This window comes from Festucalex cinctus, chromosome 11 (assembly GCF_051991245.1).
Source record: "Festucalex cinctus isolate MCC-2025b chromosome 11, RoL_Fcin_1.0, whole genome shotgun sequence".
NCBI lineage: Eukaryota > Metazoa > Chordata > Actinopteri > Syngnathiformes > Syngnathidae > Festucalex > Festucalex cinctus.
The window spans coordinates 29,857,198-29,884,488 of record NC_135421.1 but is presented as its reverse complement, the minus strand read 5'-3'; the positions used below and the strand labels follow the sequence as shown (position 1 = coordinate 29,884,488).

Here is a 27,291-nt window from a genome sequence, read left to right as displayed (position 1 = left end):
ATTGAAAACAGGACGAGTAGCAAACATTTGGATTCCAGTTGACAAATATGAACGGCCATATCAGTGAGACGGTTGAACACCTCTTAAAAAAAAAAAAAAAAGAGACAGTTTAAGAAATCTGATTTTTAAATTGTGAAAAAAATGTATAATATGGCACATTTAAACCAAAATATTAGAAACACGTCTGTGTGATGCACTGCAAAAAACAAACAAAACAGGTAAACTGAAACCTCAAGTGAGCATTATTGTATAAATGTGAAGGGACACGCACGTCATCCTCTCCATCGATACTTTCTACTGTTTATAATAAAGAATGTAGGCGTATGACACTTCCGCATCCTATGTCTGCTGCCATGGCAACAGAGAACAGCCAATGAGGGCGCTCACGTGCCATATAGGTCAACGCGCCCTAATCCTCTGTAAGCACGTGGACTGCGTGTAATTCTTCTTTCATTCGTATGTTTATGGATTATTTATGTATGCAGTCAGTGTATGTACTGTTTGTTCCAGAATGGTTTGTAGGTGACGGTGTCACATTTCGTCCCTATTTACACATGCCTCTGCGACGCCGGTGAGTTCGTTTGAGGACAACAATAAAAGAAAAAAAAAGAAGAAAAAATCCCAGACGGTCCCATCGACTGTCTGCAAAGCAAGAGAGCAACTGGAAGCATGAGCTACACAATATACACTCTTGACTTTTTAAAACCCACCATGAGGTATTTGGCCAGTTACCTTTCGAAACTGACATTTACATAAAGCCATGTACGAATATACTTTTTCCTTTCGACGGAAATGGGCCAAGAGTTAATTCAGGTGAATGGGCGACGAGCTAAATCAAGTTGGCCAAAAGCTAGGCAACGATTTCCGGTTGATGCCAAAAGCTATCCGTCAATAAGGCACATTAGGGGTTTGTTACCGCACCTGTTTTATTTTGAAACGATACCGGAACTCTGCTTTGTATACGTTCTTTCAGTGCAGACGCGACAGATAGGATGGAAAGCAAAAAGGATCATCTGAGAAGCGGTCGCAATGGAGAGCTGACGGGAGGCAGAACATTTTCGAGGAGCGGGAGTGTAATCATGACTAAGGAAGGTTTTTGAAGCGGGGCAAGGACAACAAAAGGGGCTGATACTGTCTGGGAGATTCTTCGAAGGTTTGAAGACTGAGCTTGTGTCCAGCTTCATATGCGGAGGCAAGTCTACCGTGTGGCTAACAAAACCTCATTTTGACAGCACAAAAGGGAAACGACATGCCATGTTTGTCACATGGCCACGTTTGTACGACGCGCCGTGTTCTAGAGGCGGCGACTTATTTGCAACGGTAACATGCCGCCAGCGATTAGCTCCACGCTTGCTTGGAATATTTCGCCGTCAACTGACGTGAACTCTGTTCCGCTTGCCTTGCCAGCTGAGGGTCGTGCTAGGCTAATGTTAGCTAACAAAGTGCTTTTCGTTTATAAGTTGACATGAGCTGCGGACGTGCCCAGACATGCCTCTCGAGTTGTGCACAACGCGTGCATACTAATGGATTGCCGTTGTAAGGTTGACTTGTTTGGACATTTTCAAGATTTGACTAACAACAAGCAAGGTGTGTGTTCTCTATTTACGACGGAGTTCCCCGAATTTGTATGTAAGTCGGAACGAGCCTGTAGTCCATAACTTCAATTCATCCATCCATTTTCTTGACCGCTTATTCCTCACAAGTGTCGCGGGGGGCGCTGGAGCCTATCTCAGCTGGTTTTGGGCAGTCGCCGGGGAACACCCTGAACCGATTGCCAGCCAATGGCAGGGCACACAGAGACGAACAACCACTCACACTCACAAGCACACCTCGGGACAATTCCGAGCGTCCAATCAAGCTGCCATGCATGTCTTTGGAACGTGGGAGGAGACCGGAGTGCCCGGAGAAGACCCACAGGGGCAGGCACGGGGAGAGCATGCAAACCACCCAGGAAGGCCAGAGCCTGGACTCGAACCCGAGTCCTCAGTCATAACTTATATTAGCACAGGAAATTATTTGTTTACAATCATCTTCTTAGACATAAATATTAAAGAATCAAATTAAACACAACAAATGTTAAACCCCACACACCGTTTGGAGTCTCCAAATACGTATACAGAATTACCGTAAATTACTGCTGCAACTGCGATTATTATAATTATCATTTAATGTGTCATTATATTTTCGATTACTTGATGAAGAAATGCCAATTTTGTTTTTCATTTCCATCCTTTTGTTAAAAAACAGGACATTATTTCAAATTGACAGTGCAGAAAATCCACAAACATTGATGATTCAGTTTAGCGGTTTGTTCCGTAACATGTCAGAAAATGGGTAAAATGTGATCACGGTTCTCCAAAGCAAAATCAGATGTTTGCAAATGTCTTATTTTGATTAGACACGAAGAGAATCAGCCTGCTTTCATGGAGGATTACATAAATCTCATCAGGGAATATTTACAGCAGCGAAGCTGAAATTCAGAGAATTTTGACAGTTTATTTATATTATTACACCACTGTGCAAGCTCATTCATGGCGTGCATAATGACATTAAATATTATACTGTATGAAAACAAATTAAAGACAGCACATCTGAAACAATCAAATGGAAATCAGTAAGTACAGCAGTAATTGCACCGTGTAACGAAACATCCAAAATATTGCATAGTTGAAAATGTTTTTGTTTTTTTTAAATTCCTTTTTTTTCCCAATAAAAATTGGCATGTCACTGTTGTTTAATAATTTGCAGCAGCAAAGTCACGTTTCCTACAGTTTTTATGGCGTACAATTTTGACGTGTGTATTTGCGTTTTCAGGTAGCTCAGTATGAGTCGAGATGTGTGGACCAAGAAGAAAGCCAATGCCAGCGCGGACAATGGTTGGGCTGAGAGGGTGAGCGAACAAACGTCTATGAATTTCAAATGAAAACAAAATGAACGTGCACACCGACTTCATGTATCATTTAGGGGTCAATCGGTCACGGTAAAACAAATACCGCGGATTGTTGATCTTGGCCAAAGGATACGCGACCGCTTCAGTATTAACCAACCATCGTCTGTTTTTTTTGTTGTTTTTTTTCATAAGGAGTGCGTCTAATGAACTTTTGTTCACCCCCAACCACACGAGCTGCTTATATGTTTACGGTAACAGTTTTCCTGCACGATTTGCAAGCGATTGTTTTGTGGTTGTTTTTTTGTTTTTTTTGTTTTTTTAAACATTGTATCTGACCTCTTTTAGCAAAACAAGCCTGCACACGACGAAGCTCACTCCCACTTTGACGACGTGACAGAACTGTCTGTAAGAACTGGCTGCAGCTCTTGCAGCCTCACACGCTCCTCCATCGTTTTTTGTGCAGCAGCGAACAACGCGTGTACGTCCAAGTTGACACACAGACTATAACTCAACTCAACTCAAGTTTATTTATATAGCGTCACGCATTACGTCATCACGTCAATTTTGCGATGTCAAATTTTTATCACCTAAAAAAATACACTGGTAATATCGCAGACGATATTTTTTGGAACATCCCTAGTATCATTTATGTTGTACAAGTGTTAAAAAAAAAAAAAAAAAAAAAAAGCGACTCTTGCGCAGAAACAATTGACAAATTAGCCTATATGCCAACTCTAATGAAGACGTAACGGCTGAATTTTTTTCAAAAACGTATACGCAGTGTTAATCCATAAGATGCTAACTGAATTGGGGTCTCATGACGGTATTTGTGTTCGCTCCGTGTATCCATTTTCATTCCCAGCCAAGTGTTATGTTATCTCACGGCTGCACCTTCTTTTCTCGCTCATTCCCATTCTTGTTTGCAGGGCGGCTACATGGCCGCCAAGGTGTCAAAGTTGGAGCAGCAGTTTGAAAGCGATGCTCCCAGAGAGAAGCAGAGGGACAGATCTTCCAACATTTTCACCGGGGTGGCCATCTATGTTGACGGCTACACAGGTGACAGATCTTCACATTTTGACGCAACGCAGGACTAAAAAGGCGTCTCTTTCTTCATTGTTTATGTCATTAGAAAGACAAGTCAAAATTTAGTTTAATCTGACCATATTACTGGAATATTTGTGTATGTACTTAGAAAGTATAATAAACAATTGGAGAATGTCCAGTGGGATCAATTGTGCTCCGGGAGGCATTTAGTTAAAATGCCACATTTTAAAATTCTAACCAGTTAGGTAGCATTTAACATACGAAATGTGTTTCATATTTCCATTTCCTACTTCTGTGTATGTAGAACCAAGTGCAGATGAGCTCCGGCGGCTGATGATGCTGCACGGCGGGCAATTCCACTTCTACTATTCCCGCTCCAAGACCACCCACATCATAGCCAACAATTTGCCAAACAGCAAAATTCAGGAGCTGAAAGGTGAAAAGGTCATCAAGCCCGGCTGGATCACTGACAGGTGACTTCATCTATCGTGTACACATCATCTCAACATTTGAGCGTTCATGCATTGATATGATTTGATTTGATTTTTGAATCCAAACAGCATTAAAGCAGGGCATCTCCTCCCGTACTTGCACTACCAACTGTACGCGAAACACAAAGGGCCCCTGTTTACGGCTGTAAAGCCGCGCCAGACCTCAGAAATGGCTGGACCCAGTCGCAGTCATCACAGTGTTCCCAAGCCGGAGACTTGGAAGTCCAGTTACCCCGCTCACAAACAACAAGGCTGCGGCCGAAAGAGCCCCTCAGCCCACCCACATCTTTGCCCCTCTGCATCATCTCAGCGACCCCCTGAGCACAGCCACTTTAGTGTCGAACCAAGACACTGCAGCAGTTCCAATTCCCGCAAGCCGTTATTGAAATCAAGCCCCTCGAAGCACCTCCCACCTCACGCTTTCCAGCCACAGAGTGCAGACCAACCTGAACCTCAAACCTCCTGCGGTGTGCACCAGAGGACACGCAAGGACGTGGAACCAAGAGTGTGAGTATGTTTTCATCAAATTTGGTTGGAATATTCGGACTCGTGGCTTGGAATGAGCGTATATAATGTACATAAAGGCAAACTTGGAAATAGGGCTGGGCGATTATGCAACAAAAAAAAATGTCGTAGTCACGATTCTTTTGGATTGATTTTAATCATTGCTTTCAAAATGTACTATTTAAGGGGACAGCAACTTTTTGGAGTTTTTAAGCTATGTTAAAATGCTAATTACTCACCAGATCCAAGTGGTGTTTTCCTCCATTCGCCCCTCTATCAGAATTTCGAGGTTATTCCGCTCTCCAAGCACCAGCCCCTCCCAACCTGAGAAAACGAGCTGTTGGCACTTTTAGACGTCATCAGGTGCGGAGCCACCCCCGCACTACCTCTGCAGACTAAACACGCCCACTTTCTCTGAGACTTCCATTGGATAGTGACAAAAGTAGCCTTTATCCATAAACATTATGTTCAAATGACTTCAAAGCAATCAATTATCGTCAAAGTGCAATGACAATTGGCTGTCTTAAAATCCCACCAAGGTTCTGGCTGACACTTGTGTAAACTACAAGTAAAACTTTTGCACTATTGAACCTAACTGAACAAATAGTATAGTGTTAGTGTGCTCGCTCTGTAAGCAGCAAGTCCCCGGTTCGAGACCAGATCAGGTTTTTTTTCCTCCTCCTCCTTTCCTCTCTCTTCTTCCCTCGTCTCCTCCATGATTTCTTGCGGTTTTCAGGAGCTGTTTTGTTTCAAATGTTTATTGAAGAATTGGCTCGCGTCAGTTGCGTGGCCGTTCGGAGGAGTGCTCAAACAGCAGACTGCAGTCGGCTCGCCAGGGGCGTGGCAATCGCACGGGGAGAGGCGGGGTTTTACTGAACCAGGCCTTTTACTTCCGCGCTAGAAAAGTAACCAGCAAGACGCCTAATATTTCATAAAAAAAATTCCGCCATGGTGTCAAAGGAAAAAAAAATTAAATTAAATGAAAAAAATAATTTCGTTAATGAAATAAAATAAAAATGAAAATCCTTTTTAAAGAAACGAAAACTAACTGAAACTACATTTTATGTTTAAAAAAAAAAAAAACTAAAACAAACTATAATTATAGCAAAAATGTATGAATTAATTTCATGCAAGAGCATTTGGGGATGATTTCAAATGTGATTATAAGTACGGTAGATTTATTTTGATATCCGCGGAATAAGGACGTTTGAAAGTGTGTCACACAGAAGTGACGTCATCTCGCAACCGCCAAAAGAAAAGTATCTTCAGATGACGTCGCTCCAATGGTGTTTTTTAAATATTGCGCACAAGTAATACACAGTTTTTTAAAAACTAATATTGAAACTAACTTAAACTAAGCATTTATTAAATAACTAAAACTAACAGAACCACCTGAAAACAAATAAAAAGGAAGTAAAATGAAAATTCCAAAACTATAATAAATAACTCTGGTCAAAGGTAAGATTTAATCATGATATACCTTTTGGTTGACTGTTGGAAGCGTGGCGTAATCCCATGAAAAGTTGTTTCTCTTGTTCTTCTTCAAATCATTTCAACGTGTCCTTAACTTGCAGGAACGGAACCTTGCAGACCTCAGCAGCAGGCTGGACAGCAGAGTGCATCAATGGACACACTCCTCTTTTGAATGGTGCCTTCAAGTCAAAGGAGCTGGTTAGCGACAAACCTTTTGTTCCCACGGACCCGAGTGAATGTCCAATCACGAGCCCTGAAAGCAAAGCCAGTTCCCTGAGCAAACTCGACCCGTACGAGTTCCCCAGCAGTCCTCCAAAGCAGTCTGACCTCTTGCCCGTTTGTCCTGAGGAATCACGTTCAAAAGATGCACTTCAATTAACACAACGGACATCCCTTCAAGTTGACTCAAATCCAGACAAAATTGCTCATCCGCACGTTCCCACGCGTCTCAACGGAAGTCACCGCGATGCCTTTTCATCCCACTCGGCCTCGGAAAGCGACTCAACAGTCCCACCTCATCCTGGCGCGGCGGCGTCCGGGTCTGGCCGACCTCATTCCGACGCGGCGGCGGCGGCCGAGTCCGCCTCTCGGCTTTCGGCGCAGACGGGCGGCCTGATCTCAGAGTATTACGCTCGCTCGCGTTTGCACCAGATCTCCACGTGGAGGAGCGGCTTCTCCGAGTATGTCAACCAACTGCACAGCAAGCGAAAGGCGACGGGCCGCGCCTCCTTTCCGGGTAAAGAGCGACTTCGAAAATTGGTGGCGCAGCGTGCTTTCCAAAGCCAAGGTAGAAAAAAACAACAACCGACAAACGCATGATACAAAAATTGATATTTGTACAAAACCTCTCCTGATTGATTTCCTTTCCGCCCCCATTTGGCAGATACGCAGACACACTCTGCAGTTAAATCTTGCATCTTCCATGTGGACATGGATTGTTTCTTTGTGTCTGTTGGGATCCGACATCGACCTGAACTCAAAGGTGATGTCTTAAAAAAAAAAAGAAAAAAGTGGTGTAATGCAGCTGAATAAAGTAGGGCTGGGTTTAAAAAAAAATCAAATAATCGTGACTTTTAATATCTTTTTTTTAAATATGTATACTGACTTAATTTATTTATGAATACAGTAGGACTCAGGTTGGAGTCCGGGCTCCGGCCTTCCTAGGTGGAGTTTGCATGTTCTCCCCGTGCCCGCGTGGGTCTTCTCCGGGTACTCCGGTCTCCTCCCACATTCCAAAGACATGCACGGCAGGTTGATTGGGCGCTCCCAATTGTCCCGTCGGTGTGCTTGTGAGCGTGGATGGTTGTTGGTCTCTGTGTGCCCCGCGATTGGCTGGCAATCAGTTCATGGTGTACCCCGCCTGCTGCCCATGGCCAGCTGAGATAGGCTCCAGCATCCCTTGTGAGGAATAAGTGGTCAAGAAAATGGATGGGTATAAATAGTGTTTACATGAAAAGTTGGATATGTTGAGTGTTAAATTGTAACTAGTAGAAAAAAACTGATATGAAAAGGCTTCATTTGCCTTTATCTTAAGATCCTGTAATATATAATAGCTCTGATATTGTTCATTATAATGAACTTTTTGTTGGGTAAAATCATTGAAAAGGACCTTGGGAAAAAAATCGCACATGATATCGCAAAAAAACCCAACAATCTCAATTAGATTATTTTCCATAATCGTTCAGCCCTTATTATCCCAGCTGAGATGTTGCAGCAGTCAATGAGGAATCTCGATAGCAGATTTGAATAGATTCGTACAGGAGGAGGTTTTTTTTTTTTTTTTTTTTTTTTGTCACCCTGTGATTACAAATATTTAATTAGATATAGCCTCTACAAAATGTAATTTGTAATTTAATGAATGTTTGTGGCGTTAGAATAAATGTTCTATAATGAATCAATATCGGATTGAAGTGAAATGAATCAAATTGAATCGGGGAAAAAAATCCAAATCAAATCAAACGGAACCCTTGTGAATCAAAATGAAATTGATTGAGGAAATTAGACTCGAATAAAGTTACCGGAATATTAGAATTTCTGTTTTGTTTTGTTTTTTTCCTCAAAGACAAGCCTGTAGCTGTGACGAGTAACCGCGGGCACGTGCATGTGCCTTTAAGACCAGGGGCCAACCCACAGCTGGAGCAGCAGTACTACCAGAGGAAACGAGTCGCAGACAAAGAGTTTGAATATTTACGCGACGCTGCTCCACAAGAGTGTGCGGAAGCGCCCACGAACGGAGTCGACCAGGATGCTTGTCTTTCCATGGCCGAGATCGCATCCTGTAGCTATGCTGCAAGGTGAGCCGGCGCACGGCCAATTTTTTCTTGCCTTTCTGAACAACATTCGCTTGCTGATGGACTAACTGCGGCATCGGCGTTCACTCGCAGGCAGGCAGGTGTGAAGAACGGGATGTTTTTCGGTCAAGCCAAACAACTGTGTCCCACTCTGCAGGCTGTCCCGTATGACTTTGACGCCTACAAGGAGGCGGCCCTCACCATGTACGACACTTTGGCTAGGTAAGAGCAAGAGCTCCAATCTTTTGAAAAGCCGAGTGGTGCCTTGATTGGCTTTGTCACTTCAAAGGAAAAGCGGGTGAAAACACACTTTCTGATTCCTATTGTGTTTGTGGAAGAGCAAAACACATCAGTGTTTGCAGTGTCTTGTTCATCTTCCTCCTCGCGTAACCGCTTTCTGCCGTACTTGCGCCACAGCTGGCGCCAAGATTCCTTTTCCCAATTCATTTGCCATCATCCGAAGCAGCACAGCAATCAGGCGTTCATCGAAATCCAAATTGTGCCGGTTGCAGTTACACCCACGACATGGAGGCTCTGAGCTGTGACGAAGTTCTGCTGGACGCCTCTGGGCTGGTCGCCGAGTTGGGGGCGGAGCCAGAAGATCTGGCCAAAGCCATCAGAGCAGACATCAAGGAGAAAACGGGATGCTGCGCTTCAATTGGCATGGGTGAGTTTGTCTTTTGGTGCAACGTTTGAACTTTTCAAGTCATTTCAAAGTTTAAAAGTCCTCCTCAACTTGTTAGGCTCCAACATTTTGTTGGCCAGGCTTTCCACGCGCAAGGCCAAGCCCAACGGGCAGTACTTGCTAAAGTCAGAGGAAGTGGACGATTTTATCAGGGACTTGCCCGTGACCAGTTTACCAGGTAGATTCAGCGCCGCCTGTGGGTTGAGATTGTAGCTTGTATACCTGCCTGGCTTTCATCAAGTACTGTACTGGCCATTTTCTTTCCAGGTGTGGGGCCCGTCATGGGCAGAAAGCTGGCAGCCATTGGGGTCAAATCATGCGGGGACCTCCGTCACGTTTCTCTGACTCGGCTACAGAAGAAGTTTGGACCGCGATCAGGACAAACCCTCTTCCGTTTCTGCAGGGGTCTCGATGAGCGACCCGTCCGCTCCGAGAAGGAGAGGAAGTCCGTGTCGGCAGAGATGAACTACAATATCCGCTTTCAAAAGGTAAGACTGACGCTTCATTTGGCACCTTTCTCATGAGATCCTTTCTCAAAATGCCGCCTTGGTAGGGAAAATAATATAAAACATTTATAGGAGACATGTTATGTTTTGTTTTGTTTTGTTTTTCTCACAATTTCAAAGAGTTAATAATAACAACATTCAATAACTTTTCTGTGTCATTTTGTCAACATGACCCAGTTTGTGAGAAATTATAGCACTCTATTTCTTGCCTTTATTGTGAATCTGGCGAGCACCTCAAATTTTGGTTTGCCGCATAAAGCATCGCAAACTCAATAAGTCTGTCACGCGGTTCGTAAAGACATTACTGTATTTTTGAACGATATGTTCCCTGTAACATTACGTGTCATCAATATAATGGCTGTCGTTTGCAGTGTTGTGTGTCTTTTCTTTGCTCGTTTAGGTTGATGAGGCAGAATCTTTCCTGTCCAGCTTGTCCATGGAGGTGCAGCGACGTCTACAAGAAGCCGGGTTGCAAGGTCGCAGGGTGACGCTCAAGGTCATGGTCCGCAAGGAGGGCGCACCCCAGGAGACGGCCAAATACGGCGGCCATGGCATATGCGACAACTTTGCCAAGTAAGAGGGACTTTCCTACAAACTATTATTTGGTGTGGTACGTATTCTCCCGTCTTCAATTTCATTGGTTTAGGACAGTGATGCTAGCACAGTCGACTGACAGCGGTCAGCTGATCGCAGCTACAGTCATCAAGATGCTGCGCGCTATGAAGCTGCCGGTGCGGGACCTCCGAGGCCTGGGCGTCCAAGTCCAGCTTCTTGACGCAAGCCAACCTGCTCAGAACGGCGTTAACGGCCTTCGGACACGCTCCGTCAAAGAGATGTTGCTCGGCCATGCGGCAACCAGCAAAGGTTGGCGTCTTTAGCTCCTTTTCCATTTGAGCACACTGGAATCTGTGAGCTTCTGTGCTTGGTTTGTTGATACCCAGTATTTACATTTGGCCTTTGAAACTTTCAAAACAGCAAATATGTATGTCACAGATGCTGGTGAAGACAAAGATCAGGAAAAGACTCCCTCGATCGGAGCCATTGAGCGTCCTCAGTCTCCCAATGCATCAGCTCCAGGAACAAGCAAAGAAAATGAAGCATGCAGACAAACGCCCAAACAGCCCAGAACACGTCTCGACTTGAGTCTGGAAATCCCATCACCTTCACAGGTAGGTTCTCAGTTTGGCTCGGTTGGTGTGGTTTCCTCAATGCACACGTGCGCTGTTTATATGACATCGAAGGTGGATCGCTCCGTGTTGGAAGCCCTGCCCGCAGAGCTTCGATTACAAGTGGAGCAGTCGTGGACTGGTCGAGAAGGCCGACAAACAAAGCACCGCCGTCCTGCTAGTCCTCAGCCTTCCGTTTCCAAGGCGCGGCCGACCTCGCCGCCTTGTCCTCCTCCTGCACCGGACAAGCCCCCCGCACCGCCTGGAGCGCTCGTACTACAGATTCCAAACCAGCCGGACAGCCCGGGAATTGTTTTGGAGCTGCCTAACTACTCCCAGGTACATGTTATGAACATTATTAGACGATCAGTGGCACTTTCGTATTAAAACAAAGAGAGTGCTCCCTCAAAAGCAAAATAGACATTCTTGAGAAGGGCCAGTTTTCAATTCACAACCTGATTCAGGAGAGAAAATATTCTTTTCATTTGAAACATAAAGAATGGATATGCTTTGTTTCAAAATGATTTTCAAAAATTGCAGGGAGCTTCCAAGCTCCTCGGCATGTGTTCGGCTAAATTAACAACTAAGCAAGTAAATGGTTTCTACTGTAAATAAAGTTTTACAAAATGTCAACATCATTTTGTTCATTTTAGCTGTTTTTTTTTTTTTTTTTTTTCAAATTTTTAAAATAAAAAGTATAGGGAGTTCCCTGTGTCAGCATCATTTTCTATAAAGTAGGAATTTAAATCTCACTGATGGACAAATGCATGTAAATTGAGCTCATTTGGGGTTTCGTCAGGGTTCGTCAAAGGTTTCAAAAAATGTCTAATTATGTTCAAAATGTCTTTGCGACAAGTAAAAACTGTCTGTGAACATCTCACAAATCCGGATGAAAACTCGCTACGTTCGCAAGCATTCACCACTCAATGAGATGGAAAGCAGCTTTATCGGCCTTCAGAATGGTGAAAAGGCCGATGCCACCATTTATCGACCCAGGTGGCAATCGCTCTATCCCTAGTTTAAAGCAAAAAGAAAAAGAAACTAAAAAGACTGGCCGTTATTCTTAAGAGGTTGACGATATTCTCGACTGATGAATCGATTCCTTTCCAAAGCAAGCGGTCTCTTTCAACTGTGATGCGTGACTGCAGGTTGACCCAGATGTGTTTGCCGCTCTTCCCAAAGAGCTCCAGGAGGAACTCAAGTCTGCCTACAACCGTGCTGCGATCAACCAGCCTCCGACAAAAACGTGTAAGACTTTGATGTGTTCCACTTCTGTTTCCAGCGCAATGTTGTTTTTCAGTCTCATTTTCTCGTCGTTATTTCCCCGCAGTGGAGCAGAAGAATGCGCTGTTGCAGCTGAAGCAGTCCGTCGGAGTCGGCATCGGTCGAGTGAAGCGGCGCTACAAGAGGAAGAACGTAGGAAGCCCTGCCAAGAAGGGCCCGTCGCCTCAAAAGAAGCACCGTCCGATGAACAGCCCTGCCAAAACCGCATCGCCGAGGAACGTCTTCAAGGTAGATTCTCCATTTATTTGTGTGAAAATGGAAAATTGCAAGAGAGGCTGAACTTCTTTTTGCTGACACAGGCTGAAAATGGTCCATCCACGTCCTCCATCCCAGAGCCTTTGCCAAAGTGCACCCTTCGCCCTCCTCCAGCATTGGCCGGAGCCTCTGAGCTTCCGGATATTAAAACACTGCTACGGGAATGGGTGACCACCATGACAGGTACACGTTTACATCTCAATTCATTTGAATGTTGTGAAAGTTTTTTGTTTTTTTTAAAAATATATTTAAGTCGTTCAATTCAAAAAGTGAAACTCGTAAAGGCACATTACTCTAATGAAAAAAAACATTTACTGCCTAATTTCCTCACTCAAATTGATTTTAATTCTTTAGAGAGCGAATTTGGCTTTTTTTTTTTTTTTTTTTAATCTTAAAAAATCAATAAATAAAATACAAATAATCTGGTCATATTTTCCGCAGGAAATAATGGAAATAAAAGGCTTTCCTTTCATAGTTTAAAAGTCCTAAAACATTTTTAGGCAATAAATTGATCCCATAAGTGTCCAAACAAGTTAAACCCTTCATATGACATTTTTAAAAGCCCAAAGTCAAAACAAGTCTTCCTTTTCTTCAACATGTCGTGTGTTGTGAAATAGACAAAAGTCTTGGGACACCAGTGGAGTGTAATATTTGGAGTGAACTTTCTATTAACTCATTGACTGCCAGCCATTTCTTTTGACAAATTTTGCAAGGCCCACAGAACATTGTGTTCTATTGCTATAAAAACATGGAACCTACAAAAAGATTCGTCTCTTCCTTCATCAGAAAAAAAAAGTATATTTGTACCTCTTTCCATTTTGCAGCCCTGAGCATTAGAATATAGCTGAGTTTCATCGATATTCACATTCTTGGTGAAAACACTGACAAACAGAGCTTGTTGATCTCTTATACTCTGCTGCCACCTGCTGGATGTGTTTTTAATAACTAACATTGCTTGAAGCCACCTCTTCATGTCAGAAGCGGCATCAAAGCCTTCTGTATGCTCTTGCATAAAAAAAAATAAAATAAAAAAAAAGGGGGGTGGGGGACATGTTTTTGGGAGTGAATGACAAAGTATGAAAAACGTTTTTACACGTTTTTGGTGTTGAATGAGTTAAAAAAAAAAAAGAATAACTAAAGTGCCAAAGGAAAAAGTAAGACCACACAGTCTGAATAATCTCTTTATGTTCAGATTCAGATTGAGTTTACGTTATTGATCCCAAAAAGGGCAATTTCCACATTCACAACCTGTTCAAGGAACAGGGAGCCTGTTGGCTCGCCTTTCAGCGGCCCAAGTTTTATGTTGTGAGATTTGCGGCCATCGAGCATCACAGTCAAACATTTTGAGTGACTTATTTGACCTGAAGATTTTGTTCACATTGGAACGCATTGTAATGTGTCAGACCCCATGGAAGAGGACATCCTGCAAGTGGTGAAATACTGCACTGATCTCATCGAAGACAAGGATCTGGAGAAGCTGGATCTGATCATAAAGTACATGAGGAGGCAAGTTTGAATGACTTTCTTGCTTGTGTTCAGCACGGACAACAAAAATATGGTCCATGTTGTGCGCGCAGGATCATGCAGCAGTCGTTGGAGTCCGTGTGGAGTATGGCCTTCGACTTCATCGTGGACAACGTGCAGGTGGTTGTGCAGCAAACGTACGGCAGCAGCCTGAAGATCGCATGAGCGTCGCCGTCGCCATCGCCATCGCCATCGCCATCGCCATGCCGCCTTTCCTTCTGGAAGCTGCGCAGCGATCGCGGCATTTCATTTTGCTGCTCCGCCCAAATTCACCTTTTCTCATGCAGCAAATTGCAAAAGCCATCATTAGGATTGTATTCAAAGTCACTTTGCATCCATGCAGAATTTTCTTATCTTTTCAAGACCGAGTCGACTGTAAGGGACACACGCTCGCTTCATGTTTTCCGTCTTGGAGCCTCCAAAGTGTAGCACAATCCACTCCCTGACTAAAATTGTTTTCATTCACACAAGAAATATTGCAAGGTGATTTTTTTTTTTTTAATAAACTGGACAGGCAATGTTTTAAATAACATTTTAACAGTCTTAACTGTCATGCAATTATAAAAGACAAGTTAACCACTGCAAAATAAAAAGTGAAACTACTCATTGGATGTGCCTGACAGAAAGGCAGAAAGGCAAAACAATATTTTCACCGTGTGAAAGGGGTGCCATCCATGACTTACGAGTTTACCTCTTGGAAACTCCGCCGTGGCCACTAGGGGGCAGTTTGTTAGTCACTCAACGGCATTTTCCATTGCATTAAGTTAGTGGGACAGAGCGGCAAAATTTGTGTGGTTTGACAGAGTAAACTTGACTGGTGGGAACAATAAGCTTGAAGGCTCATTTATTAAATATTGCTCACTATCTGCCTAACTGATGCTTCTGAAGTGAATTGATTTGCGTTTGCTTCCACCATCTCGTGCTCATATTTGGAAATTTCACTCACAGATAAAAGCAAAAAAAAAAAAGCAGCCAGGCTACGGTTCATATTTCGAAAACTCATCAAATGTGTCATTCGTAAGTCAAGGCACCTCTGTAATGCTTAATAAGTGTGTTGATGTTAGCATCTGCTTGGTAGAATGTTTGTCTTTATATTATACTGAGCGGCCCAAAAAAATAGTTAACATTTTGTTCATCATGGTACACCATGCAGCATTCTTTGCAGGCTTTGGAGGTTCCGCTGTGTTTTGCGATTTCCATGTAAGGTACAATGTAAGAATTTCACTCTCTCTTCATATCTGATATTACTTTAAAAAAAAAAAAAAAAAAAAGCAGAAAAAAAATGCTTCATTTTTTTTATGTTTTACAAAAAAAGTGCCAAATATAAAGTATGTAAATATTTTTTTATGTACTTGTTCAGTGGAAGTAAAGGGTTTACCTCTTATATTGTTTACATTTAGTGAATTCTTAGTAACTTGCAAACTGGACCTTTTTGGTCTTTGGAAAGAAAGCACTTAAGAGGTTAACTGTTGATTGTTATTCTACGCAGTATAATGCCTCTACTTTTTTGGGGGGGTTATGTAGAAAGAAAGATGTCCTTTTGGATGTTGGTTTGATTTGAACAATGTTACATTTTTAACTTTGTAGCCCAAATTTATATTGCATGACATTGCCACCCATCATACAGAAATGCTGTGCTTGGCTGGATTAAAAAAAAAATATATATATTATGCAAACCAAATTAGTGTAATATTTCCAGATATGAATGTTTGAGAAGTGTCTGTTGACTTTCTAAATTGTTGCTTCTCTTTGTTTCCCTCTCCTCATTGATGTGATGATTTTGGTCAAAGCAAATGGGCCTCATTTTAGAACAGGCCAAGTTTTATCTTTATAAATCTGGCTTGTGCCTGAAGACCTGAAGCTGTGAACGTTTTCTAATGTTTGATTAGAATAAACTGAAACTTCTAATTTGATTGTGCTTGTCTTAAGTCACTTGCACCTACTTGCACTAATCAATTCTCATCTGGACTACTTTACTTGTATTGAACCAGGCTGTGTGTTTGGTACCTGGGCCCGAAAGCGAATTTATTCCACTTTTTAATAACACCAATATCTAGTCCCAACTATAGAAACCTTCAATACTATACATAAACACAACCACAACACAGACATCATTTGGAGCAGTTCAGAATCAGTATTTCTCTAATAAGATCAACAAAATAAATACATATTTTTAGGATATATATATATATATATATATATATTTTATGTGCAGACTGGTCCAAGTTAGCTGAAACAGCTTTTGTTCTAGACGGCCAATCAGCCAGAAGGACAAACGACTGCTGAGATCAAATTGAAAACTGCTTAGTTCAAGAATCAGTCCAATGGCGAAGACAATTTTAATGAAATCAACCAGCACTACTGATTCTGAAGACCCTGGACAAATTAGATCAGGTGTAGCTAGCAGGTAACCAATACCGGTAGGTAGTAGAATGTGCTTCCAGGCACTATCATGAGAGAGGTTTTGGCAATTTTGTGCACATATTACGGTCATTTTTTTTTTTTTTTGCCTCTCCCTTTTTTCGACATTTTATGGTTATATTTTGACTTTTGGCAATTTTGTGGACATTTGTTGGTAATTTTTCGTATTTCTTCTTTTGTTTTGTTTGCTACTTTTTGAATGTTTACTGCCCGCCCCTCTCCCCCCTTTTATGTTTTTTAATTTTAAGAATTTTCTGACTTTTCTTAATTTTGTGTACATCATTTGGTAATTTTCTGCCTTCTTTTGTTTTGGGACATTTATGGTTACTTTTTGAACGTTTAGTATTCTGTCATTTTAAAAATATGTTTTCCAAAAATGTTGTAGTTATTTTGTGTACATTACAGTAATTTTGTGTTTTTCTTCTTCCTTTTCGGACATTTTATCGCCACTTTGTGGACATTTAGGTAACTTTTTCCATCTAACTTCCGTCTCTTTTTCTGAATTTAGACTGACATTTTTGAATATTTAATTATTCATTTTTTAAATCGAAATTGTGAATTCCAGCCATCGTCAACGGCTCTAGAGGCGCATGTTGCTTTACCACTGATGGAGAACGACGGTACTTTGCCTACTCCTGTGCAGTAGGTGGCAGTATGCACCACAGAAGTGCAAAGTCGTCACTTTCGCGCAACTCTGACGTTATTTCCGTTATCGGCTCGCCTTTCTTCCTTGTTACAGCATCGCAATCAGGTAGCTAGAAACACCGGGGTTTAAAGTATGTTATCATTATTATTTTAAATGTTAAGCTTATATACGTATTCGTTACATGTGTTTTCCATTCAATTCAATGTCTATTTCAATTTCAACTTTCGCTCACCTCACACTGGCGGTTACGAAGGCGTTGCTAGCTTAATGCCCGGTAATTCCTTCCTAATAACTTACATAAATGGCGTCATGATAGACGAATGTAAACTTATTGTGTATTTTAGTGTATCTCACAAGCAAAATGTTAGTTATAGCGGAAGCGAAATGTGACGAACAAATTGGCTCACGCGGCTAACTGACACCAGCCGTCTATGGGCTTTGTTTTGCTGGTCGTACGATCACAATCATGAGAAAAAGCTGCACTGCAAAAAAAAAAAAAAGACCATACAATATGGCACTAAATATCCCAACGTAAATGGCTTTCCTTAACTTTATACAATGAAGACCAATGTTTAAAAGCACTTTGTTGCTTCATCGAGTTTTTTTTTTTTTTTTTTTTGTCTGTGCCAATGTTTCTAAGCCGCATAGGTGTCAAACTGCATCCCTCGAGGGCCGCAGTCCTGCAGATTTTGGCGGTTTCCCTCGTTTAACACAGCTGACTCATATTAAGCTCATCAGCAAGCTCTGCAGCAGCCTGATAATTATCCTGATCATTGAATCAGGCGCGTTGGAGTAGAGAGACCTCGAAAACATGCAGGACTCTGGCCCTCGAGGATCGGATCTTGACACGTGTTCTAAGGTGACAGTGCGTCCTCTACTGTTTCACACTCAGGTTGACATAGTACAGGCAACCATGGCCAACGACATGACGGACTGCATCACCAAGGTTCTGGTGCAGTCAGCCAAGCTGGTGGAGGATCAGGTGGATGCGGAGTTGACCAAACTCAACGAAATGGACGAAGACGACTTTGAGAAAATGAGGGAACAAAGACTCGAGGCACTGAAGAAAGCCCAGAAACAGAAGCAGGTATGTTTTGTTTTTTTTCATTTGTGTGTGTGTGTGTGTTACCTTTTGCACACACGTGAACTACAGGATGGTACAGGAGGTTAAAATTCAAATAAATTAACTTTTAAAATAAAATCCGCTTGCTCTTGTTTTGTTTCTGTCATCACAGGAGTGGTTGTCTAAAGGACACGGAGAGTACCGTGAAATTCCCAATGAGAAAGAATTCTTCGGTGAGGTCAAGGAGAGCAAGAAAGTTGTCTGCCATTTCTACAGGAACAGCACCTTCAGGTGAGGTCACAGTTTGTTTTTCTCTTACTTGGCTAAGACGGAGATATACAGTGCAGATAAATAAATATCAGTGAAGAACCCTTGCACGGCTGAAAAATCCCCCAAAATGTGGAGGCATTACCGTTGCATTGTCAAAGGCAGCAAGCCATTTTCAACGCTTTATACGGGTCGGTTAGTTGTAAAAAAAAAAAAAAAAAACTAAGTGGGGCTGACCATTGTGATCAGTCAAGGTCCAAGTCGATGACATAGTTTAAGATTGACATATGTTCAGGACAAACTGATTTGCAATAATTGATAAACACTACAAAGAATATGAATGAATCCGATTTGGACTTTTGTTATGCATAAAAGTGGGAGAAAAAATGTCAAATGTTTTGGGTCATTATTGCAAGCCAAGTGGAGGCAGCTGATTTGTGTGGCATACAAACGTGTAGATGTAAGATCGTGGACAAGCACTTGTCCGTCCTGGCAAAGAAGCACGTGGAGACCAAATTCATCAAAGTCAACGTGGAGAAGGCGCCCTTCCTGACCGAGCGGCTTCGCATCAAAGTCATCCCCACCCTGGCGCTGCTCATCGACGGCAAGTCGAAGGACTACGTGGTCGGTTTCGGCGACCTGGGAAACACGGACGAGTTCAGCACCGAGATGCTGGAATGGCGACTGGGCTGCGCCGATGTTATTAACTACAGGTACGGGCGAGGAGAAGATGCACCTGAGTATTTCGATGCTCCGGACATTTTATTTTTTACACACAATGATTGATTTAAAAAAAAATATATTATTATTGTGTAGCTTATTGTTGTGTAAATGGCGGGATGCAAGTATTTGCCTGATCGCTTTAAAAATAGTACTTTGCAATAGCACTAATCTCTTTAATCTTCTTTTATCTGTTATAACTTGTACTTTTTTTGTATTGATTGTTGTATAGCAATATGTTTTTTTTTTTTTAAATTATTATTATATTTAAAATGGTAAATGGCTTATTTTGCTGATTGGTCTGCTTCTACTGCTTTGTGCTTTGTCTATTTTGACTGTCAGCAAAAATGGTTCCTTGCACTGGTGGCTCTTTAGTTGATGTTTTTTGAATGATATATGATATGATATTCCTCACTCGTAGCGGTAACCTGATGGAGCCGCCCACATCCACGCAGAAGCCAAACTGCAGGTTCACCAAAGTGGAGAAGAAGAGCATCAGGGGCCGAGGCTACGACACGGATTCTGATGACGATGACTGAGGGACTTTGACAGCCATCTTGGTTTCTCTTTCTGGGCTACCTCCTTTCTAATGTTTCTCAGCTGGCCCTCTTTTAGCATTTGATCTTCTTTTTTTTTTTTTTTTTAATGATCTGTAAAGGAAAATGACTTCAAATCTGATGATGTCATACTGAACTGGAGCCTCATTTATCAGTCAGCGTATAAGATTCGTCCAAAAGCGTACGTTATGGACAAAAAATGAAAATAAATCAATCAGACCTCGTTAAAGATGCATATTCACACTCGTAGGACATTCTGCCTTGATAAGTCACAGTCCCACTTGGAAAACTGCACATGATTCTTTACATGTCGAACTTCAACCAAATATGGTCAACGCAAATGAGCACATGAATATCAATAAGTCATGCTGGCCGATGCTTTTTTGAAAGGTTCATCATGTGGAATGGTTATTATCACAGTGGAAACCAGGGAATTATTTGCCGACCTTGTCAGTGGTTTTTAAAAAAAAAAAAAGAATTGTCTCCAAAATATGCATACAAGTTTCTGTACATTTCTGCACTATTCCACCATCACGTTTTTATTGAATACATAAGTGTCAAACACTGATATATGATCCGCAATCACTGCATAAGCCTGATGACAATCCGGTTGATTGGAATCAGCTCGTTGGAAGAGGGAAACCTCCAAAACCTGCAGGACTGCAACCCTCGAATGGAGTTTGACGCCTATGATTGAATTAATAATACGCATGCACGTTTTGCTTGTATAGTTTGGTAAGTGAGGCGCCAGCATTGTGCCATTCATTGTCTAACATGAATTGAATTCTGTATCGTATTAACAAGCTCGAAGTTGACATCGGGCCTTTATTAACATTTACATGTATGACTGAAAAGCATATTTGATTTACAAATCTTTCTACTACATAAAGCAAGTGTTTGGAAAGTGAATTCATTCAAATGTCTATAAAGTTGTGGAAGTAATCGGTCCTGTGAAGTGAATCGTTACACCAATCAGAGCCCTTGAAAATCATATTTGACGGATGGATTGACATTTGGCTGTTGTCAAATGAAAAAAATACTCAATTATATCGTCATTTGTGTACTTTTCTTCCCATACAACAGCTCATTGTAGGGAACTGAATATTTATTTCAAATACGTTAGACATTTTCCTGTCAAACTGGGTCACCGTCGTGTTGTGGTTTGACAACCGCAATACAAGATACATTTAAAAAAAGAAAAAAAAAGGGTGTTACGTGACGTTTTCTATGGATCCATCTGTTTGATGTGAGATGAAAGAAAACGGGCAGTGAATGCAGCATGTGCGAATGCACTACGATTGGCTGGCCTTGTGTTGGAGCGGTGTGAGCGGACGCCCAACAATCAGCTCTCCTTTGCTGTTGATGTAGCTGTCAGCCATGTCCTGCTCGGCCGGGAGCCCGTACGGCGTTTTCAGCGGCTTGATCCTGAGGAGACGCCGCTTTAGCATTCTTGAGAATGAGCTTGTCATTTTATCGCCATCTATCTTCATTTAAATAGTTTACAACAGCGTTGACAGAAGTCGTTATTTATCAAAATGTGAAGTTGGGTTTTTTTTCTCTAGGTTTTTGAAAACATTTTTAAAAAAATGACAGCGCTAGGTCCTCTTGCTACTAGGCTCATGCTAAGTGCCATTTTCCAATGTAGCATCTCATACCTGACAAGATGTTTGATGGACACGAGTCTCCTGTTGACTGCCGGTATGTTCTTGTGGATCACAGGCGTGTGCGACTGTATGACGACGACAGCGCTGTTAAGGGCCACATCGAATTTCAAAGTTGGTCTGCCTGAAGAGCAGCCTCACCTTTTGGAGGCCCAGGCTCTTCACCATGTTTTTCTCCCAGTACGGCCGACTTATCACACTTTTGACTCGCGTGACGATGTGCAGTTTGTGAGGCTGCTCGGGGTCACCGCCGTATTTCTCGTGTTCCTTCGAGCGCTCTTCAAAGATCTATTAGGATAAGACACGCAGGAGGTTGTGAGTACTACACAGCAGAGTGAATGTTAAAAATGCTATTTATTTATTTATTTATTTATTACCTCAGGTGGAATTCTTGCTTTGGTAAATTTGCTGCGCGCAAACCAAAGACAGCGTGAAAGTCCTGTTAGGACCTGTGATAACATCAAAATAAACCGTTAAACTAATGACAAAGAACACATAAAACGTACATGAGAAATAAACATGACATTCACAATGGCATCCCAAGGAATTTAACTGTTGCACTATGGCATTTTTGTACATCATTTATATATTTTTTTCCAATTATATCATGTTGGTTTTACATCTTGTGAAATTAAGTGTCATTTTTGGTGGTGTTTGTTGTTTCAATCAAGTGTCATTTTCTAGGTCTGCAACGATTAATCGTATAACTCAAAACACGACTATGATCGCCACCAACACACGGTAATCAATGTTAGCTAATATAGCTAGTTAAATAGCGGATCTAAATGGCAAGCCGAAGTCAAAATGCTAATGAATGAGCCAATTACCACATAACTTTTTTTTTCTTCTTTTTTTTAATGCTTTATTGAAGAAAAAAAAAACAGTTGTTTGACTTCTGGTTTAGTCCTGGTCAGAGATTGCAACAGCGAGTAACTCGCATGATGTTTGGCACAGTTTTGACGCTGCATGTCCTTGAAGAAAAAAGTACAGAACACGATATAATATTCAGTATATGAATTTAACTGTAAATATAGATTAAAAAACAAAGACACCAGAATTTTCATGTACATTCAAATGGAAAGTTTTACAACAGACAGCCAACTCTATAATTCACTGACACCCACGTCACTCACCGGGATAAGCCTCACTGTTTCAAGCCATACGATAAGTGGGCAAAATAATACCCGCACCTCACATGCCCCAGTTATTGTGTTTAATAATCCCAAATCAAAATTTCCAATTAATAGGTGTGCTAATAGATCCGGTACAATACTCTATTCTAAAAATATATGATTGCTAAAGGCAGACCAGTAATGGACGCTTGTGTTTCATCCTCTGTTGACAATTTTGCACCTTCTTGGAACCTTTGTCCAAACACTAAAAAACAAAAAATACTGCGAAATATCACTACTTTTCTTCTCAACAAAATTCTGACATTACAGAATGCATTGTTTTACATTGGAATGGCAGAGAGATTGTGGTTTTTATTGGCATTTTTGGGGGGCAATTAAGGTAACCAGTGGCTATTTTGGACTGTACAGTAGCTAAAAATAAAATAAACAGTAAGGATGCATCGATACCGCAATATGTATACGTACTTTCGATTGTTTGAAATGTTTTTGTTGTAGCGAGCAGTGACGGGAGTCGGAGGCAGAGTGTTGAAGTCCGGAGCCAAAGACCGGCGGTTTATTGATATCAGCTTCTCATCGTTTAACAGCAACAACCACTCACTCTGCGCGAGGCTCACAGACCTACCAACATTTTGTTCTTTTATCCTTTCATCCTTTCATCCCAACAAACTCCCCCTTCGTCCCAACGTTCCGTGGGTGAATTATGTTCTGATCACTACATTGTATCGTTTTGTTAGCTAAACATCAGTTTCCATTACAGCCCAGATCCATTGTCATCCCAATATTTTAGAACATACAAACACGACAGGAAAAAACAAACAAACTATATTTAGTGAAGTTCTTACCTTGACGGATGATGACTTCAAACCGAATGCAGACATTTTAATGGCTCGTTATATCCATTTACTTCTATGTGACCGACATGAATTACAAGGTTATTGCGCCAGGAACCGCGTAAAAAGACGCGCATTCAATCCAACGAAAATCTAAATGATAATATGAAGTACCGTGGTGTAATACTGGGCTAAATAATACTATAAGGGGAGAAGAACTTTCTTAGGACAACTAAGTGAAGACAACACGAGAATTTATCACGGCCTCCATGAAGCCATACCCGGAAACGGAAATACATCACGCGACGTAGTGCGAGTTCAAAATAAATAAATAAATAAATAAAATAACAATAATAACACTTGTGTTTTGTTGACGTACCCATAGCGAATAGAAGAAATTTCGCCTTTAAGATGGGTTGCTACAATTCTGTTGGCGTTAACAGTAATGTTTTAGAGTAGACAATACATATAAGTATAATTGTTATATATTAAGCATGCAACACTGCCGCCGTTTTTGTAACGTAGTTTTCGTCCATAGCGAACATTTTCATTGCGATCGCTGTTAAATTTCGTTTTGTGTTCAAAACAAAATGTGTGTTTTGTATTGTATTTTGTTTCATGCTTTAGCTCACATCTAACTGGCAGAACCAAAGCAGCGATGACATTGTTTCCCAGGGACATTCATTGGAAACGTACACGCAGGGAACAGAAACGCTGTACTGTTACGATGCTGCCGCTGACACGCCTCTCGTTTTATGCCACCCGCTTTTAAATCCTGACGTCATCTTTTGCAAATATGACTCAAAATCACCTGCCAGGTATGGAGTCCTCTGCCATCTCTGTTCTGAAGCGAGCGGTGGAGTTGGACCAGAGTGGCCGCTTCCTGGAGTCTCTCGTCTGCTACCAAGAGGGCATTCAGCTCCTCATAGACGTCCTGAAAGGTCCCCAAAGCGACACACACATATGTCGCTTCCATTATTCAAATGCATAACCACCAGTGTATGAACTGTTTACACATTTGTCGTCTGTCTTGTCAGCAGCAGTGAACGATGAATCGAAGAGAGGACACTACAGGGAAAAGATAAAGGGCTATATGGACAGAGCAGAACAAATTAAGGTTCATGTTAACCAAATGAAAGAAGGTAATCACAAACAGGAATACTGTAGTGGACAAATCATTCATAATGAACACTTGTTTGTGCCTTTTTGGGTGGGCTTTTAAAGAGCAATTTGATGCAATGTCATGATTGGATGCTCTGTCAACTTTGTGCCAAAAATGATTGAATTCTGACATAGCAGACTGTAGTATGTATGACGTGCGCTAACTATAAAGTACAAATTCCGTTATAGAAGTAGAGGTCTGGACTCGGGGGGGTATATTTACTCAGCCACAGAGAGAACTAGAGTCGTTCGTGTAGTGGTGCACTTGCCCAAGTCAGCAGCAATATGGGCTCAGTCCCAACTCGACTGATGAATATTAGTGTGAATGGTTGTCAGTCTGCTTTTTGTCTGAAATTTGCCGGAGGAGGTACTGGATCCCTGCGACACTACACCCTCTAGAATATGCTAATAGTGAATGGGTATTGTGCTTGTTGCATCATGTTTTTTGCACTCTCGGTTGTCTCAGATGGGAAGTACCACGAGCAGGTAAGGATAGCGGAGGACGCCACAGGTTACAGCTACGAGGTCGTCTTCAAGCCGTACATCAGCGGCGCTCTCACAGAGGTCTGGGTGGAGGACCCCTACGTAAGACACACTCACCAGGTTAGAACAGTTAACATACAGAAACTCTTTTTCTTGTCTATCTTTTCTTTTTCTTTTTTTAGACTGATTGTTCATGTAATATGGTGGATCTGTATTCCTTTGTATTTATGTTAAAGCAGTTTTGATTGAAAACAGATTTTTGCTGGCACTGGTCGTATTCGCTGTACTCGCTCTAGTTGGCATGGGCTGATTTGACGGTTTCAATAACTGTGCTAAGAACTCAGCGGTAAGAGTGAAGAGACTTTAAGCAGGGCACAATGTGATTGGCTGTTTACAGAGTTAAATAAATGAGAATCAGAAAAAAAAAAAAGACATTGCGCATAACACAGATGCATTTTTGTGCTAATTAATGAGCATTGTCCTAAAAAAAAAAAAAATAAATAAAATGGTCCCCACGGGTAGTAGCCCCAAGGACAACATGAGTAGTCCAAGGGTCAGCTCTAAAAAAAAAATAGCTCACCAGTTATGGAACATTGTTGACTGACAAGGACTTAAAACAGAAGAAGAATGTTCACTTATTTATTTGAACTTAACATAGTACATGTTTCTTATGTACTAAATATTCTATGTTTTGGTTAAAAATAAAATAGTTGTTCAATAGAAAAAATGCTTACTCAAATATTCCAAAAAAAAACAAAAAACATTCTTTTTAGCGCTGTAATTTTAATACTGTGGTACCACGATATTTTTGATGACAGCAGCTAAGTTAATCATACTCTAAGAATCTAATATCCTCTTTAGTTATTTATTGTGATGGCTGTTTACTCAAAATGCAATCAGACTAAATGAGGCTTGAGAGGTGGCAGAGAAATGAGAGAACAGATCAAAAACAAAAAAACATCCACAGTCACATTGTTGGATCTTAATAGATTTGAATGGGATTCCTAACAGCTTTTTTTTGTTTTTGTTTTGAACACAAGTTCTGTTTTTATGCACGGCAGCTGTACAACTTCTTGCGGTTCTGTGAGATGCTACTCAAAGCATCATGCAAGGTGAAGACAATCCATCTCCTCACATCATCAGATGACGTAAGTTTTTTTGCCCCCCCATAAAGAAAACGGGCAGTAAATCAATTTATTTCAGTTCATAGATGCTATTGTTCCCACAAACATTTGTAAAAATATGATTCTATTAAAGTTAGGCCCCTGTTTGCAGTTGTGTAAAAAATGATTGCTATTCAGTTCTGGGGTGATTCTGACTGCCACCATGAACTTACCTAATTGCTCTGCAGGGTGATGGTGGCCAACAAACAAGTGCTTTGGCCGAGCTGAAGCAGAGCCTCATTGCTCACGGTGTCACTCTGGACCTGCGGTACTCCTCCACCATCCACGACAGGGAGATCAGGTACTAAAAAAAATATTACCAAAAAACAAACAAAAGAAAAAGCCTCACTCAAAGTCAAACGATTGCAGGTTTGATAACGGTTGGATCATCAAGATTGGAAGAGGGCTGGATTACTTCAAGAGAGCCAAAGTGAGACCCCATAAACATTTTATTGCTGTGATTTCAGATTTGTGTTGTACATTCTCATATCTTGTTATGATAACCCACAGGGACGGTTCTCAATTGGATATTGTGATTATGACCTCAGACAGTGCCACGAGACCACAGTAGACATTTTTCACACAAAACACACAAAAACCGCATGAGGCACACATAGTCAGTTACATGTAATTCCATTTAATGGTATATTGTATCACCGACATGCACAAATACATATTTTTATTTTTTAAATATTATCCTGTTAAACATTCACGATAATCTAATGAAGCAGAAATTTTTACATTTGTATAATGCTTTTAAAGTCGGGAAAACTGTCAAGTTTGATTTTTGAAATATTGTAATAATAACAGATCTTTATAATATTTTGCTGCATCTTGTTCTTTATTAACAAATACGCATACGAGATTCAATCAAGTTATAATTGCAACACATTCATCTACAAAAAAACAAAACAAAAAAGAAGCCGGGATTTTTTGGAGTTGGCACATGAAGTGCTCACTTTGTGCTTTGTATACTTGTAGTATACTTTAATACTTAAAGAAGACCTTCATGCATGAAAGCCAAATAATAGTAGTGAACTCTTGTGTTGCATTATGTGCATTTTGTAAAATAA

General features: G+C 41.3%; 4 protein-coding genes across 10 annotated transcripts; 3 read left to right on the top strand and 1 right to left on the bottom strand.

Moving 5' to 3' along the window:
• Nucleotides 1-470: 470 nt before the first annotated feature.
• Nucleotides 471-16,026, top strand: rev1 (REV1 DNA directed polymerase). Of its 4 annotated transcripts, none has more exons than XM_077536898.1 (22): nt 473-716; nt 974-1,192; nt 2,815-2,890; nt 3,817-3,946; nt 4,239-4,407; nt 4,495-4,932; nt 6,504-7,189; nt 7,286-7,384; nt 8,465-8,696; nt 8,787-8,915; nt 9,206-9,360; nt 9,437-9,556; nt 9,646-9,866; nt 10,285-10,457; nt 10,531-10,748; nt 10,878-11,053; nt 11,126-11,389; nt 12,199-12,298; nt 12,381-12,562; nt 12,634-12,772; nt 13,993-14,095; nt 14,167-16,026. In XM_077536898.1, exons 3-22 carry the CDS (start codon nt 2,825-2,827, stop codon nt 14,276-14,278), a joined length of 3,912 nt encoding a protein of 1,303 aa, XP_077393024.1. In that variant the 5' UTR covers nt 473-716; nt 974-1,192; nt 2,815-2,824; the 3' UTR covers nt 14,279-16,026. The 4 variants fall into 4 exon arrangements, with proteins under 4 accessions (XP_077393025.1, XP_077393024.1, XP_077393021.1 ...); XM_077536895.1 differs by having other exon boundaries at nt 974-1,196; nt 2,819-2,890; XM_077536897.1 differs by having other exon boundaries at nt 473-813; nt 974-1,196; nt 2,819-2,890.
• Nucleotides 16,027-17,170: 1,144 nt separating this feature from the next.
• On the top strand, nt 17,171-20,729 carry txndc9 (thioredoxin domain containing 9). Of its 3 annotated transcripts, none has more exons than XM_077535795.1 (5): nt 17,171-17,285; nt 18,073-18,267; nt 18,416-18,534; nt 18,969-19,223; nt 19,652-20,729. In XM_077535795.1, exons 2-5 carry the CDS (start codon nt 18,094-18,096, stop codon nt 19,767-19,769), a joined length of 666 nt encoding a protein of 221 aa, XP_077391921.1. In that variant the 5' UTR covers nt 17,171-17,285; nt 18,073-18,093; the 3' UTR covers nt 19,770-20,729. The 3 variants fall into 3 exon arrangements, with proteins under 3 accessions (XP_077391921.1, XP_077391919.1, XP_077391922.1); XM_077535793.1 differs by having other exon boundaries at nt 17,209-17,310; XM_077535796.1 differs by lacking the exon at nt 17,171-17,285 and adding an exon at nt 17,314-17,454.
• Nucleotides 20,254-23,719, bottom strand: mrpl30 (mitochondrial ribosomal protein L30). The gene is made up of 5 exons (XM_077535797.1): nt 23,424-23,719; nt 21,826-21,897; nt 21,590-21,736; nt 21,443-21,516; nt 20,254-21,212 (listed from the first exon to the last, which is right to left on the bottom strand). Exons 1-5 carry the CDS (start codon nt 23,457-23,459, stop codon nt 21,080-21,082), a joined length of 462 nt encoding a protein of 153 aa, XP_077391923.1. The 5' UTR covers nt 23,460-23,719; the 3' UTR covers nt 20,254-21,079.
• On the top strand, nt 23,355-27,040 carry mitd1 (MIT, microtubule interacting and transport, domain containing 1). 2 transcript variants are annotated; one of them, XM_077535792.1, is made up of 7 exons: nt 23,735-24,352; nt 24,452-24,553; nt 25,039-25,175; nt 26,117-26,203; nt 26,407-26,519; nt 26,588-26,648; nt 26,729-27,040. In XM_077535792.1, exons 1-7 carry the CDS (start codon nt 24,208-24,210, stop codon nt 26,822-26,824), a joined length of 741 nt encoding a protein of 246 aa, XP_077391918.1. In that variant the 5' UTR covers nt 23,735-24,207; the 3' UTR covers nt 26,825-27,040. The 2 variants fall into 2 exon arrangements, with proteins under 2 accessions (XP_077391917.1, XP_077391918.1); XM_077535791.1 differs by having other exon boundaries at nt 23,355-24,352; nt 26,588-27,040.
• Nucleotides 27,041-27,291: the final 251 nt, after the last annotated feature.

What these genes read in the sequence shown, in the direction of transcription:
- mrpl30 (XM_077535797.1), bottom strand. Translation starts at nt 23,459, where the DNA reads ATGTCTGCATTCGGTTTGAAGTCATCATCCGTCAAG. An exon ending in AAGCAAGAATTCCACCTGAG is followed by an intron (nt 21,737 to 21,825) that starts GTAATAAATAAA and finishes TTATCCTAATAG; the next exon opens with ATCTTTGAAGAGCGCTCGAA. An exon ending in AGAGCCTGGGCCTCCAAAAG is followed by an intron (nt 21,517 to 21,589) that starts GTGAGGCTGCTC and finishes GTCGTCATACAG; the next exon opens with TCGCACACGCCTGTGATCCA.
- rev1 (XM_077536895.1), top strand. An exon ending in CTATGTTGACGGCTACACAG is followed by an intron (nt 3,947 to 4,238) that starts GTGACAGATCTT and finishes CTGTGTATGTAG; the next exon opens with AACCAAGTGCAGATGAGCTC. An exon ending in GCCCGTGACCAGTTTACCAG is followed by an intron (nt 9,557 to 9,645) that starts GTAGATTCAGCG and finishes TTTTCTTTCCAG; the next exon opens with GTGTGGGGCCCGTCATGGGC.
- mitd1 (XM_077535791.1), top strand. Translation starts at nt 24,208, where the DNA reads ATGACTCAAAATCACCTGCCAGGTATGGAGTCCTCTGCCATCTCTGTT. An exon ending in TGTTAACCAAATGAAAGAAG is followed by an intron (nt 24,554 to 25,038) that starts GTAATCACAAAC and finishes CGGTTGTCTCAG; the next exon opens with ATGGGAAGTACCACGAGCAG. An exon ending in TCCTCACATCATCAGATGAC is followed by an intron (nt 26,204 to 26,406) that starts GTAAGTTTTTTT and finishes ATTGCTCTGCAG; the next exon opens with GGTGATGGTGGCCAACAAAC.
- txndc9 (XM_077535795.1), top strand. Translation starts at nt 18,094, where the DNA reads ATGGCCAACGACATGACGGACTGCATCACCAAGGTTCTGGTGCAGTCA. An exon ending in AAGCCCAGAAACAGAAGCAG is followed by an intron (nt 18,268 to 18,415) that starts GTATGTTTTGTT and finishes CTGTCATCACAG; the next exon opens with GAGTGGTTGTCTAAAGGACA. An exon ending in TACAGGAACAGCACCTTCAG is followed by an intron (nt 18,535 to 18,968) that starts GTGAGGTCACAG and finishes ACAAACGTGTAG; the next exon opens with ATGTAAGATCGTGGACAAGC.